This window comes from Ovis aries, chromosome 4, assembly GCF_016772045.2.
Source record: "Ovis aries strain OAR_USU_Benz2616 breed Rambouillet chromosome 4, ARS-UI_Ramb_v3.0, whole genome shotgun sequence".
NCBI classification, from domain to species: domain Eukaryota; kingdom Metazoa; phylum Chordata; class Mammalia; order Artiodactyla; family Bovidae; genus Ovis; species Ovis aries.
The window spans coordinates 104,902,867-104,916,762 of record NC_056057.1 but is presented as its reverse complement, the minus strand read 5'-3'; the positions used below and the strand labels follow the sequence as shown (position 1 = coordinate 104,916,762).

The 13,896-nt window shown below is 45.3% G+C and overlaps 1 protein-coding gene across 1 annotated transcript in view; it reads left to right on the top strand.

Annotated features, from left to right (window-relative positions):
• PARP12 (poly(ADP-ribose) polymerase family member 12) overlaps nucleotides 1-13,896 on the top strand; it is a 45,152-nt gene that overhangs the window by 29,619 nt on the left and 1,637 nt on the right. Inside the window, exons 8-11 of the mRNA XM_012177236.5 lie at nucleotides 4,191-4,287; nucleotides 10,269-10,344; nucleotides 12,138-12,268; nucleotides 13,088-13,239. Coding sequence (XP_012032626.1) covers nucleotides 4,191-4,287; nucleotides 10,269-10,344; nucleotides 12,138-12,268; nucleotides 13,088-13,239 — 456 coding nt within the window. The remainder of the gene's footprint in view (nucleotides 1-4,190; nucleotides 4,288-10,268; nucleotides 10,345-12,137; nucleotides 12,269-13,087; nucleotides 13,240-13,896) is intronic.

The window sequence follows — 13,896 nt, the reverse complement described above, 5'->3', positions numbered from 1 at the left end:
CCAGGAAAGAGAAGGATGCAGTGGTCCCTGTTCTGAAGTGATGTAGATCTAGAAGGGAGAATAGACCTGTCAACAAATGAGCCAGCCAGCAGGATGCAGGGGGAGCTGCCTGGGGTAGATGGCAGGCGACGGGAACCCCGTGTGGAGGGACAGGTAGCATCAGCCTGTGGCAGTGGCGATGTAGGCAGCACTGGAGCAGGGTCCTGTGGGCACGGGCAAGTTCCTGTGTCCACGGATTAACTTTAGTCACTAGCACACATCACAGTGGCTCTGCTGTGCCGCTCTTCCTCCTGCTCCCAGCTGCAGAGTCCACGTCAGCTTTTCTGTAGGTGCCTTCAGCACTGGTGGCTGGCTGGAAACACATGGTAGACACACACATCAGCTGAAAATTGCTGTGAAGCGGATTATCAGGTGCTCTGCTTGTGGTAGCCTGAGTCCAGGCCTTAATGGCTTGTTCTGCTTGCCTTGACAGACAGACAGAAGCAGACCAAACACCCTTTGGTCAGGTCTTCCAGTGACTTATTTGTGAGGTGTGGTGGTTTTTTTTTTCCTTTAGTTTCGGTTTCTTGTGGCTTCTTTCAAGCCATTTTCACATGGATTTATCAGTTCATCCATGACCAATTCAGTTTTGCCTTTAAGTTTACATTTTAATCTCTGAATCCTTATGAGTTTTCAGCCTTCTTTTTTTTAAGGAAATTAAGTGGACCTCCTTTTAAGCACTTTTAAACAGCACTTTAAGCACTGTTTATTGTTTACTTTTGTGGACCATCTGTTTGGAGGGCAGCAAACTGTCTTTGGTGAATTATCCTAAGTCCACTCTTATCTGCCTACTTTTATCCAGTTAGTTTTGCTTGTGGTTTTGTAGTACTTGTAATTTTAGTTAAGGTAGAATCGATGCCCCCTTGATGTGCCTGTGCAAAGAGCCTTAAAGTTTCTTCTACTCTACAGTGAGAACTGCTTACAGCTTTCAGTATCTGCTGGGAAACATCAATCATGTGTGAGGTGGTTTTATAATCCACAGTCTGATAAAACACAAGTGCACTCAAGGGGATCGTGAGAAATCTATGGAATAATAAGTTGGGACTGGCCTGAAGATCAAGTCTATACAACTAGCACCCATCTGACTGCTGCTGATCACAGTTTGAAATATTTCTTTAAAGTATCTGAACACTATCAAAACAAATCAGAAATGTCAGATGCAGCCTCTCAACACAGGCAGCTGCCCCAGGGGACAGAATAGTCAAGATGAGGGTGGGGAAGAACACACACTGAGTTTACTGCAAACTCAAGAAAAGCATATTTCTTGCAGACTGCCCCAAGCTCATGTGGTGGGCAAAACTCTTTGGTCTGTGTGTTGGTAGATGACACTAGCCACAGAAGTTTCAGGTGACTTAACTTCTCCCTCCATAACGTCACTACTCGGCAGAGTAAAAGCAAGTCTCAGACGGCAGTCTGCCACTCAGATTTATTTACTAAATATTTATCAGGAAGCAAGTTCGTTTCACAGACACACACAGCAGGTCAAATGACTAGTTCTGTAGCATCAGGGAAGACTTGACTCTGTCCTTTCAGGGACTCCTGTCATAGAACAATCACTAAAGGCAAATGCCAAGACTCCAGAGGCAGAATCCTGATGTCTGTTAGCTGGTATCAGTTGGCAGAATCCCCATGGTCAGGGCTTGTTTAGGACTTCGCCTAGTGTATCCTCTTTAATGGTAAATCAGGGAGACGGTCTCATGCTTTACTCTGTTCGAGGGACGTAGGGAACAGGTCTCACAAGTACTTAGCCCATTCACGTATCTTGAATACCTTTTAATTTAACCTATAAAAACCTTTGACTGTGTGGCTCACAATAAACTGTGGAAAATTCTGAAAGAGATGGGCATACCAGAGCACCAGACCTGCCTCTTGAGAAACCTATATGCAGGTCAGGAAGCAACAGTTAGAACTGCACATGGAACAACAGGCTGGTTCCAAAGAGGAAAAGGAGTACATCAAGGCTGCCTATTGTCACCCTGCTTATTTAACTTATATGCAGAGTACATCATGAGAAACGCTGGGCTGGAAGAAGCACAAGCTGGAATCAAGATTGCCAGGATAAATAGCAATAACCTCAGATATGCAGATGACACCACCCTTATGGCAGAAAGTGAAGAGGAACTAAAAAGCCTCTTGATGAAAGTAAAAGAGGAGAGTGAAAAAGTTGGCTTAAAGCTCAACATTCAGAAAACAAAGATCATGGCATCCGGTCCCATCACTTCATGGGAAATAGATGGGGAAACAGTGGAAACAGTGTCAGACTTTATTTTGGGGGGCTCCAAAATCACTGCAGATGGTGATTGCAGCCATGAGATTAAAAGACGCTTACTCCTTAGAAGGAAAGTTATGACCAACCTAGATAGCATATTCAAAAGCAGAGACATTACTTTGCCGACTAAGGTCCGTTTAGTCAAGGCTATGGTTTTTCCAGTGGTCGTGTATGGATGTGAGAGTTGGACTGAGAAGAAGGCTGAGCGCTGAAGAATTGATGCTTTTGAAGTGTGGTGTTGGAGAAGACTCTTGAGAGTCCCTTGAACTGCAAGGAGATCCAACCAGTCCATTCTGAAGGAGATCAGTCCTGGAATTTCGTTGGAAGGAATGATGCTAAAGCTGAAACTCCAGTACTTTGGCCACCTCATGTGAAGAGTTGACTCATTAGAAAAGACTCTGATGCTGGGAGGGATTGGGGGCAGGAGGAGAAGGGGACGACAGAGGATGAGATGGCTGGATGGCATCACTGACTTGATGGACTTGAGTCTGAGTGAACTCTGGGAGTTGGTGATGAACAGGGAGGCCTGTCGTGCTGCGATTCATGGGGTCGCAAAGAGTCGGACATGACTGAGCAACTGAACTGAACTGTGTGGATGTGAGAATTGTACTGTAAAGAAAGCCAAGCACTGAAGAATTGATGCTCTTGAGCTGTGGTGTTGGAGAAGACTCTTGAGAGTCCCTTGGACTGCAAGGAGATCCAACCAGTCCATCCCTAAAGGAGATCAGTCCTGGGTGTTCATTGGCAGGACTGATGTTGAAGCTACTCTAACACTTTGGCTACCTGATGTGAAGAGGTGACTCATTGGAAAAGACCCTGATGCTGGGAAAGATTGAAGGCAGGAGGAGAAGGATGACAGAGGATCAGATGGTCGGATGGCATCATCGACTTGATGGTCATGGATTTGGGTGGACTCTGGGAGTTGGTGATGGACAGGGTGGCCTGGTGTGCTGTGATTCATGGGGTCGCAAAGAGTTGGACGCAACTGAACTGATAAAAGGTTATTTAAGAGTCATTGCAATGCTAGTCAACAGACTAGTGAAAAACCTGTTTAAGTAAGCTAATAAGCAGAGTGTTGGTGAGAGGCGGAGTGATGGGTAACTCAAGAGGTTGTGGTAGCCATGTCTGGAGTATGGTCTCCCAATCAGAATGTTGGGGACTGCCCGGGAGTGCCCATTCTTGACTACCTGGACTCTGGCATGAGGGACACACGCCTAGGTGATCACAGGGTATATGCTTAAATGCAGTAGGGTGAATTAGTTTTTCAAGTCAAATAAATTGTTTATGTGCAGAAAGTAAGACTTGAGAGAGATTTCCTGGTGGTTGGGACATGTAATCTATAGGTTTCATGACTTTTCAGCCTGAAAGACAGGTTCCCCTCCCTGCCCTCAGGATGAATATAAGAATCTTGGGGGTTGGCATAGAGTAAGAATTTCATTAATTAAAGACGATACAGGTTTTAAAAGGTTGAGAAATATTGCTGTTGAGTAAGTTTAGTCAAACTAAGTAAAACTTTACTCGTAAAATTATTATATTAACTCTAAATCCCACTGGCTCAAGATGTGGTAATTTGGTCTCAGGCTGGGCTGATATATCCAAGCTGGGAAAAATTGCTGAGCAAAATAATAGTTTAAACAAGATTGGAAGGAACAATTTAAAAGCACTCATGTATAATTGATATGTCAATTACTAATCATTCATCTATTCATTAAATCCAGTCTCCTACAGATACCTATTATGAATATTTGAAATGTGTAAAACTGCCTTATTTTTAACAGACTGATTGTGGGCTTTAACATTTGAATTAGCTTTACAACCTGTTTAATTTGTGTTTATAAAGCATTGCCGTCCTGTATGTATATTTGTGGTTTTTTTTCACCAGCCTTCATTCAGAAAAACGTGATCTATGGCACAGTTAGAAAGGTTTGCCGAAGACCCAAATATGTGTCTCCCCAAGATGTGAAGATGAAGCAAACCTGGTAGGTGGCATTTAGGGAATTTGTCATGTAATATGTGTATCAGCTGATATGTGCCCAACTGCAGATACTAAACCTACTCAGACTGGCTATAGCACCAAGAGGGTTAGCTGGCTTGCAGTCTTATGCCCTGGCACTCTGTCTCTATTTCCTATGCCTTGCCCTCTGAGTATATTTGTACCTTCCTTCACTTAATACTGGCCTTACCTTGTGGCTCAGCTTGTAAAGAATCTGCCTGCAGTGCGGGAGACCTGGGTTCGATCCCAGGGAAAGGCTCCCCACTTCAGTATTCTGGCCTGGAGAATTGCATGGACTGTATAGTTCATGGGGTCGCAAAGAGTCGGACATGACTGAGCTACTTTACTTTTCACTTAATACCAAAGTGCTGCTGTTTATATGAGTGATCTGTAAGAAGGTTGAGGCTTCATGAATTGTAAAAATCTGTATATTTACCATACTTCAAGTTAAAATGTATTATAAAGATATAATATTTAACAAAGTTATAAAAAGGTAAATGCTTGATGTATAGTTGTTTTAATGATGATAGAGATACAATTAACAAAGCATTAAATGATAAGCAAAACACACAGAAAGGAAAAGATATTCCCCAAATCACTTAATTAGATGTTTTACCTTTAAGATTGCCATTGGTGTTACTGTGACATGAAGGTATTCTTGTGCAGATTTTTCCAGAAACCAGAAAGTTCTTACTTAGTTTAGACTTAACTTAGAGAATGTGAAGAAATAATAATAATCTAACTCTGATAATTTTCTGGTTCCATTTTCAAGTGATTATATCTTTTGCTTTATGACTTGGAAGATATCTGTTTGAACAGCTCTGGGTTTTTCTGTTTGTATGTTTGTTTTTATTTTTTAACTGGAATATAATTGCTTTATAACATTGTCTTGGTTTCTGCTGTACAACGACTTGAATCAGCTGTATGTGTACATACACCCCTTCTCTCTTGAGCCTCCCTCCACGCCCATTCCACGCCTCTAGGTCATTACAGCGCCCAGAGCTGAGCTCCCTGTGCTCCACAGCGGATTCTCACTAGTGATCTGTTTTACACATGGTGGTGTATACATGTCAGTGCTACCCTCTCATTTCGTCCCACCCTGTCTTTCCATCCTTGTGTCTGCAAGTCTGTTTTCTACTTCTGTGTCTCTGTTCCTCTCCTGCAAATAGGTTCATCAGTACCGTTTTTCAGGGCTGGTTTTTTTCCCCACTGGTAGCAAACTGTGGTTTTTGTTTCTGACAAAGCATTTAAAGTTCCTCTTTGTCCTCCAGTTGTGTTATGTATGAATGGCAATTCCACTTCAGAGTCATCTAGAGCAGTTCAATTACTGGCATACGTATTCCACTAGTTGCAAAGGCATTGGACCAGAGAAAGAATTATCCTTATGGGTAGCAGTGTTGGGATAGCTGACTACAAGGCTGCTTGTTGTGATCTGCAGGCCAGTGTGACTTGAAGCTAGCTTATCAGGTTGTCTTTCCAAGTGAATAATTAAATCACAGACTTGAATTTTTGTAAATGTTGAAATAATGGAATACGCCTCCAAAACTCCATTATTTTAATACTTGAATATCATGGAATATTAAAAATACCAAAAGCAGATACTGCAGGCACAAGTGGGCCAAATTCATCCGCAGAGTGAGCTCCCTTATCAGACTACCAGAAGCCAGTAGGGCTGTGCCTGGCCTTAAGAGCATTTAGGAGCAGGGCCCTCCTGCTGCTGACAGGGACAAATTTGTGAGCTCTGCACTGATCAGACAACTCTGAATTGGTAGTTTTAGGTATGAGGCGTGTGGGCTGGGATTGGAGCTGGGGGAGGGGTCAGTTCTCTCCAACCCCCATTGCCAGTTACTAGGGGATGGTGGCTTGGATGGCGAGAGGTACCACAGTGCCCATTTAGTTTGATGTGTGACAGCCCAGGCCAGGACTGTAGCCAGCGCTGCTGTCAAGCGGACTGCCTCTTCCATTAGCTGGAGAAATCTGGCTCATTTCTGTTTCACAGAGGACTGAGAGTGGTTCCGTTTCTTATTTTAAGATGTCACATATGGACTTCAATGGTTGTACTTGTGGAGCATGGCAAGGCCATTTAACGAAGCTAGAGGGAAAAGGTATTATCAATCCAAGCACATAGAGTGCCTGTGAGTCTAACAGTAACCTCCTGGGGTTGCCCCTCCCTGTTTCCTCGAAGCCAGCTGTGCCTTCTTTCCTCCCTTTCTTAATAAAATTTATTTTTGGCTATGTGTAAAACATGATTTAGAAGTCAAAACTGTGAAAAGATCTACTCAGTAGTTAGAATTCTCCTCTCTATATCTCTGTACTGTTTCCTTGGTGGGCAACCATTTTCATCAATTTTTGGTTTATCTTTACTGTGTTTCTTTTTGCAAAAATGAGCAAATGAGTGTATGTAAAAGTGTCTTCTTTTGTTGAATAAACGGTAGCGTTCTGTCTATACTATTCTGTACCTTTTGTTTTTCACTTAATACTTCATTACTAGACTTAACTGTGGTGATCACTTTAGTATGTGTATTGGTTGCTCAGTCTTGTCCAACTCTTTGCAACCCCGTGGACTGTAGCCCTCCAGGCTCCTCTGTCCATGAAATTCTCCAGCCAAAAGTACCAGAGTGGATTGCGCATTTCCTTCTCTAGGGCTGACTCAGGGATCAAACCCAGTCTCCTGCATTGCAGGCAGATTCTTCACCATCTGAACCACCATGAAAGCTTCACTTAGAGTATTATACAAATTTGGGGAAAAAAGAAATTACTCTTTTTCAGTCAATTGAAGTCTTCTGAATTCTGTTTCTGTCTTCATGAGTCTCCATCATGTGTATTTGCCATGCTTTAATCTGTCCCCTTTTGAGAAGTGCTTGCCTTTTTGTGATCTGCTAGTATGAGTATGATACCACAAAGAATGTCTGCTGTATGTGCTGTTTGTTAGTTGTGGAGGTGAGCCATCAGGTTGGAGTCCTAGATGGTGAACGCAAGTTCCTTTTTGTGGGTTTAACCTTGTACACTCACCCCAGAATGTGTGAGGTGCCTGTTTCCTTCAGCCTTGAAAACAGAAGAAGTCATCAAGCTCTTCAGTAAAGGTGGGAAAGGGTATTTCAGTGTATTTAATTCGCTTTCTCTTATGAGTGAGGTTTAATATTCTTTCCTAACATGTAAGGGCCATTTGCATTTCTTTTTCTGGGGACTATTTGTCTTTTTGTTCATTCTTCAGCCAACATTTTGGTATGTTTCTTAAACACTGAGTCTTCTTTTTGTTGGGGAGATCAGCCCTTAGTTTGTCATGTAAGTTGCAGTATTTTTTCTTTGCTTGTTGTTTGCCTTTTGGCTTTGTCTATGAAGTATTTTACCATGCAGAAATATTTATCATTTAGTTAAATGTATCTGTATCTTCTCTTTGGATTGCTTCTGGATTTAGTTTTGGTTAATTATGAGTGATCCTACTTCTGGACATCATTTTTCTAAAATATTTGTTTTACTTGACTGTCAGGTCTTAGTTGCAGCATGTGGAATCTTTGATTATGGTGTACAGGCCTAGTAGTTGTGGCACGTGGGTTTAGTTGCCCCAGAGCACATGGGAACTTAGTTCCCCGACCAGGGATCTAACCCATGTCTCCTGCATTGGAAGGTGATTCTTAACCACTGGACCACCAGGGAAGTCCTGGACGTCTTTTTTTCTTTCCTTCCCTATCCAGAGCCTACCCTTGGTACAGTTTAGAAAAACCTGTCTCTTTTCTAAAACTGGGTCTCTTTGTCCTCACTCTACTTTGTTTTCAGGGGACCATGGCAGACACCATATGTCAGAAATAAGAGTGGTCATTCTGGTGAGATTCAGACTAAAACATGAGGGATTGGGATCCTCTTACTCTCTTGCGCGTGTTGATGCAGGAAAGTGCGTGGTGCTTCCCTCTATCCTGTGTGACGGAAGCTGGTGGTCATGACTCCAGCAAGTGAGTCTGCTTGGTCCTCCATGGCCACTGGGACTCTAGTGTGGGTGGGTTTTAGAAAGAAATGCTTTATTTACACAGTTAGTGGGGTCACAGAATATGATTTCCACATTGGATCTGTGCAAGTATAGATGTTTTACTTGTTTCTTTTTCTCTTGGAACATTGAAGATATCACTCCACTGTCCTTTGGTTTCTGTTGCTGTTTCTGAGAAGTCAGCTGTTGGTCTAACTGAAGCTTTTTGCCAGAATCCTTTTTTTCCTCCCCTTCTGGCTGCTTTTAGGATTTTCCATTTGTCTTTGTATCATGCACTCTCACTCTGGTATGTCTAGATAAGCATTTTTATTTGTCCTGTTGAAGATTCTTTGTGGTTCTTGAATCTCTAGGTTGTTGTGTGTCATTAGTTCTCTTTGAAACTTGCCTTCACTCTGTTCTTGATATTGTCTTTTTGGCGCTTCAGTTTGGCTGTGACCAGATTCAGGCCTCACTGTGTTCTCCACATCTTGGCTTCTTCCTCTCCTTGCTCATCTTCTTACTGCTCTGCCCCACATTCTGGATAATTTCACTGCCCTTACCTTTCAGCTCACCTCTCTTTAGATTGTCTGATCTGCTAATAAGCCTATCCATTGAACTTCAAAGATTTTTTTTTCATTTCTACAGTTTTTTTTTTTCCAAACCCTCCAGGCCTATTTATAGTTTTCTGTTCCTTGCATATGTTTTTAAAGTTGGTCTTAAATTTCTTTAAACATAGAAAGAAATTAGCAGGCAGTTGTTTTATAACCTGCCTGCTAATTTTAGCATCTTACATCTACATGGGTCTGTTTCTGGCTGATTCTTGCTTGTGGGACCTTTTTAAGTTATTTTTAAACTGTGCCATTTTCCTAGGAAAGTTATTTGTGGGAGTTCTTTGAGGCTTAGGAAGAAGGTACATATCTCGTGCCAGCAGAAACAGAAGGTAGATCTATTGTGGGAAGAACAGAGCCTTCTGAAACTGACTAGGAATGATTTGGAGTTAGTTTCACAGTCCTTATTTCTAAACCCTTTGGTCCACATGTTTTTTAGAACTCACTTTTTATTTCATTTTTAAAAAGAGCATGTGCTGCTTGTATTATGTGACCCATGCAATGAAACATGTTAATATTTTTGCATAGTCACTTTAAGAAGGGAGGAGAGAGACTACAAGTAGCCTCTTAGCAGTTCAAGTCAAATTTCTACTGCCAAGTGAATTTTGACGTCAATTTTATATTTTTAAAAAATGTTTTTAAATATTACATATGTTTATGTAAACATATATAGTTCTGCCAACTATACACCATTGAAGCTGAGTTTTTTTAAACTTAATTTGTTTTTTATTCGAGTATAGTTGATTTATAGTGTTGTGTTAGTTTCACTGAGGCTGTTTTTTTAAAAAATTATTTAGTTAATTTTGGCTCTGCTGGGTCTTCTTTGCTGTGTGGGCTTTCTCTCTTTGTAGCAAGCTGGGGCTCCTCTGTGCGTGGGTTTCTCTTGTGGAGTGTAGGCTCTAGGACCCAAATGCTTCAGTAGTTGAGGGGTATGGGCTCATTAGTTGTGGGACACAGGCTTCATTGTTCCATGGCATTTGGAATCTTCTTGGACTGGCAATCGAACCAATGTTCCCTGCATTGCAAGGCAGACTCTTAACTGCACCACCAGGGAAGCCTTGAGGCTGTTTTTAATGAAAGTTTCAAGGCTCTTTGAATTTTATAAAATTATGGGGAGGGTTTATGTGTGCAGCCTTAGTCATAATGCTCTCTCCCTTATGTGGCAGAGTTAGGGGGCAGGTGAGAAACAGATCCTTTGTGCCCGATTGGTTTTGACCACACAGGCCAAGATGGAAGTGCTGTCCCGTGGTGGAGAGCATGCTTATGGGTTTCCTTGCCTCCTCCCTGACTGTATAGATGATATGCTGAGACTCAAGACTGATGGCCTAGGCTGCTAGAGGCACCTCTGAGAGGCCTACTTATGTCTAAGAACAGGCTGTTTTTCTTTACATTTTGTAGCAGCATCAATTCTCAAGGCCTAAAGAACATTCCTGACCATTGGGATCGCTCGGCCCTGCCAGACACTGGCTTTAAGGTATGAGACTGGCACTACCCTAGGCTGGGAGGAGGGTGTTCTTAGACACAGGTAAGTGTGAACAGACCGTGCTGTGTCCTCTGCCACTGAGAGGTGAGTCCTAAGTTTGGTGTCTTTCAGATCTTGGGGCTTATTTACAGCTAAATGACTACTCAGGTAGATGGCTGTGGCCTGAGGGGAGAAGGATGTATGGTGGAGGGAGGAAGATGAACTGGAAATTTTCTAGGAAGGGTGTAAATAAGCTGCTTAGCTGATAAAAGTTTTACTAAGAAGAAAAGGGAAAGAAGCCAGGAGAAGGTTCAGTGTGATGAGATCCATCTAAAAGAAGAGTTGGAGTTGGGAGGCAGATGCTAGGAACTTACTGGAAGACAAGAGAATGAACACTCTGTTTAGCAGCTTACAGTGGGCGCTGTGCTGAGTTGGGTAGAGAGCTCAGGCTGGGGTCTGGTGACGCCAGGTGTACATGGAGCTTCTGGCCTCTGACCCAGCAAGCACTGTGCAGACTGGCTTTTCCAACTTGACAGCCCCTGCCTGGGAGACGCACAAAGCACACCTGGACACCAGCAGCCCCGGTAGGACATTGGAGGGCTGGGGGACTGCAGATGCAGTACTTGGCCACCAGGGACCAGGTGGCTGTATTTCAGGGATCCAGGAAGGCCTCACTGGGTCCATACCTGGTGACGACTGGCGCTTACACGAGAGAGGTTGGGGAGGAACATGCTGGTGGATGCGAACTGGATGGGGAAGGAACCCAAGACAGGACATGAAGTGTCTCGGGTGGAGAGCATGCATAGATGTGGGGGCGCAGGAGAGGGAAGTCAGGCCCTGCTGTGGAGTGCCCTGGTCAGGGGGCTGAGCTGTGACAGGTGCGGGAGTCCTTGTCGGGCTCTGGGCTGGGAGGGCAGGCTTGAGGGAGAGGGCATGGTGGCCTCCAGAGAGACAGGAGCAGGGAAACCAGAGTCAGATTGTAGGTTGCAGAGAGCCATGGATGTTCACACATAGCCCTGATAATTCAGGGTCTGTTGGGGATGAGATGGTTATTATAAGGCTGCACTTGGGTGGAGGAAAGGATGATGCAGAGAGAATCCCCAGTGATCCTGGAACAGGGTCACTGAGCCCAGCCTCGTGGACCTGGAAACAGGTGAGCTGGTTGGGGTCCAGACAGCAGGAGCAGGGATTTGTGCATTGTCCCTCTGTGTGACAATCAGGGGCCTCTGTGGGCTCATCAAGAGTGGTTTCCTAGAGCCAGATGCTAGGGGAGGGGCGGGCGCCTCTGGGAGGGAGGGATGCCTCTGGTCTCACTGAGCTCCTGAGCTGCTGTGTGCTGTCCGCCAGCCTGGCCTTTCCTTCAGCATGCATCATGCGTGGCCTCATGCCGAATCGCTGCTCATGGCAGGATTTGCCCCTTCTCTGCCAGACGTGTGTGTTCTACATTCACCGGCACCAGCTCTGGGTCTCGTAGACCCTGTGTAGTTGGCCCTGAGTGGGGTCGGGAAAAGAGCAGGGACTGTGCTTGAACTCCCGGGGTGGTACTGACATAGCAATGCCTGCCTGTCCTTCAGGCTGGCTGGCTTTGCCGGGGAAAGGAGGGAAGTGACCACAAATTGCACACATCTGAGCCTGGAGAGACTGCCCCTTGGAGTTAAGGGAAGCGAGGAAAATGCTCCCCTTTACTCTGAGACACAGAAAGATGTCTGTGTTTGCTTGTGGTTCTGGCGTTTCATGAGCAGTCTTGGGAAGAGAGCTGTATTCTACACTTTGACGATAAGAGTAAAAATGTTTGTCTGTTACAGAGGATCACCGTCCCTTCTTCCTCAGAAGAGTTTCAGAAGGTCTGGAACCTCTTCACCTGTACAATGCCTCTCTACTCCATTCAGAAGATTGAACGGGTCCAGAACCCCGCCCTCTGGGAAGTCTATCAGTGGTGTGTCCAGTGGGCTCTTGGTGGGCTGGTCCCTTGTTCCCTCAGACAGCTGCTTCCCAGACATGCCGGTTCGGCAGCAACAATCCGCTACAGCAGCTGCTGCTTGCCCCAGGCCACAGGGATCAGGAGCTGCATCCCTCTTCTGTGCCCCCCTCATCTGTACAACTCAGTGCCAGCATGTCCTTCCAGAGACGGAGCAGAGTGGGGGGGCGGGTGCTGTGGCTTCCCCAGGGACAAAGCCAGCTCCTGCAGTAGACACTGCCTCCCTGGAGATCAACAGGGGAGGGTCCATAGAAGCCACCCCTCACCCTGGAGAATGTAAAGCTATTGTCCCAGCAGCTAGAGGGCAGGGGCCTCCTTGGAAATCCACAGCAGGTGCCCTTGGTGGGCCTGAGGTCCTGCTCCCCTTTTCCCGCAAGAGGCTGGAGCAGGGTCATCTGAAGTCCTGCCCGGTGATGAGATCAGGGAACTTAGAGGAGAGGGAGGAGGATGCCCCTGCTGTCCAGCATCTTCCAGCTCCCTTGGCTAGGCTCCAGGTGGGAGCAGGATACTGGGAAGAAGCAGCCTGCCTTCTAAGGGCTCATCCATCTGCTTTGGGGGTTCAAGGAGCTGTGGAGGCCTAGAGCCCAGGAGGGAGGGCTTCCCTCTGCTCTCACCCAGGTCCTACTCTCAGCTTTCCAGGCTCCTGGCCCATGACTGGAGTCTCATGGCTCCTGGTCTTAAGGCACTTCTAATAAGACATGTTTTCTTGGGTTGGGCAGCCTGTGTTTGGTGGCAAGTGCCCTCTGCCTCCAGCACACGTTCACTTCGTGATTCTAGGCAAAAAGAGCAGATGCAGAAGAGGAACGGTGGCAAGATGGTGGACGAAAGGCAGCTGTTCCACGGCACCAGCACTGGTTTTGTCGATGCCATCTGCCAGCAGAACTTTGACTGGCGGGTCAGTGGTCTCCACGGTACTTCCTACGGCAAAGGTAAGCGCCCCTGCTGGCAGAATCATCCTGGCCTCACTGTCCAGGACCCAGAAACCACCTTAAAACAAATTGACAGAGGGCGTGGGGGGAACCAGCATGAGTTGCACCAGTAGTTCAGACTCGGGGAGGACGGGCCGGGATGTGGGGGACCCAGCTGTCAACACCTGACTCTCCCTCCCCGCTGTGTGCAGCCACAGGCCTGACCCCCTGCTTAGGCTGAGCTTTGGCTTCCCTGGGAGATGAACCTGCATCCCTGTTGGGGAGTGGGAAGAGGAGACAGAGCCGCCTTCCCAGCCCTGAGTCAGGTCCCCACCTGTCCGTGCTGTTACCTTAGAGTAAAAATCTGAATGCTCAGATATGCTCAGGTAAACATGTCATTCTTGCTATAACATGTTACCTGGTTTTGTCTCTTAGTTATTTTTAAACTTTATTTAAAAATAATTTCTAACTCACAGGAAAGGTGCAGGAATAATATTTAAAAAACCCTCCCACATAAATTTTACCAGTTCATCAGCTTTAACACTTCACATTGGATTTATCACCCTGTCTCTTATTTCTGAACCATTTGGAAGTAGGTGGCATGTATCATACCACTTCACCCTTAAACACCTCCTGAGAACAGGAACATTCTCCTCTCCCCTTCAGTGGTTGCTAAAT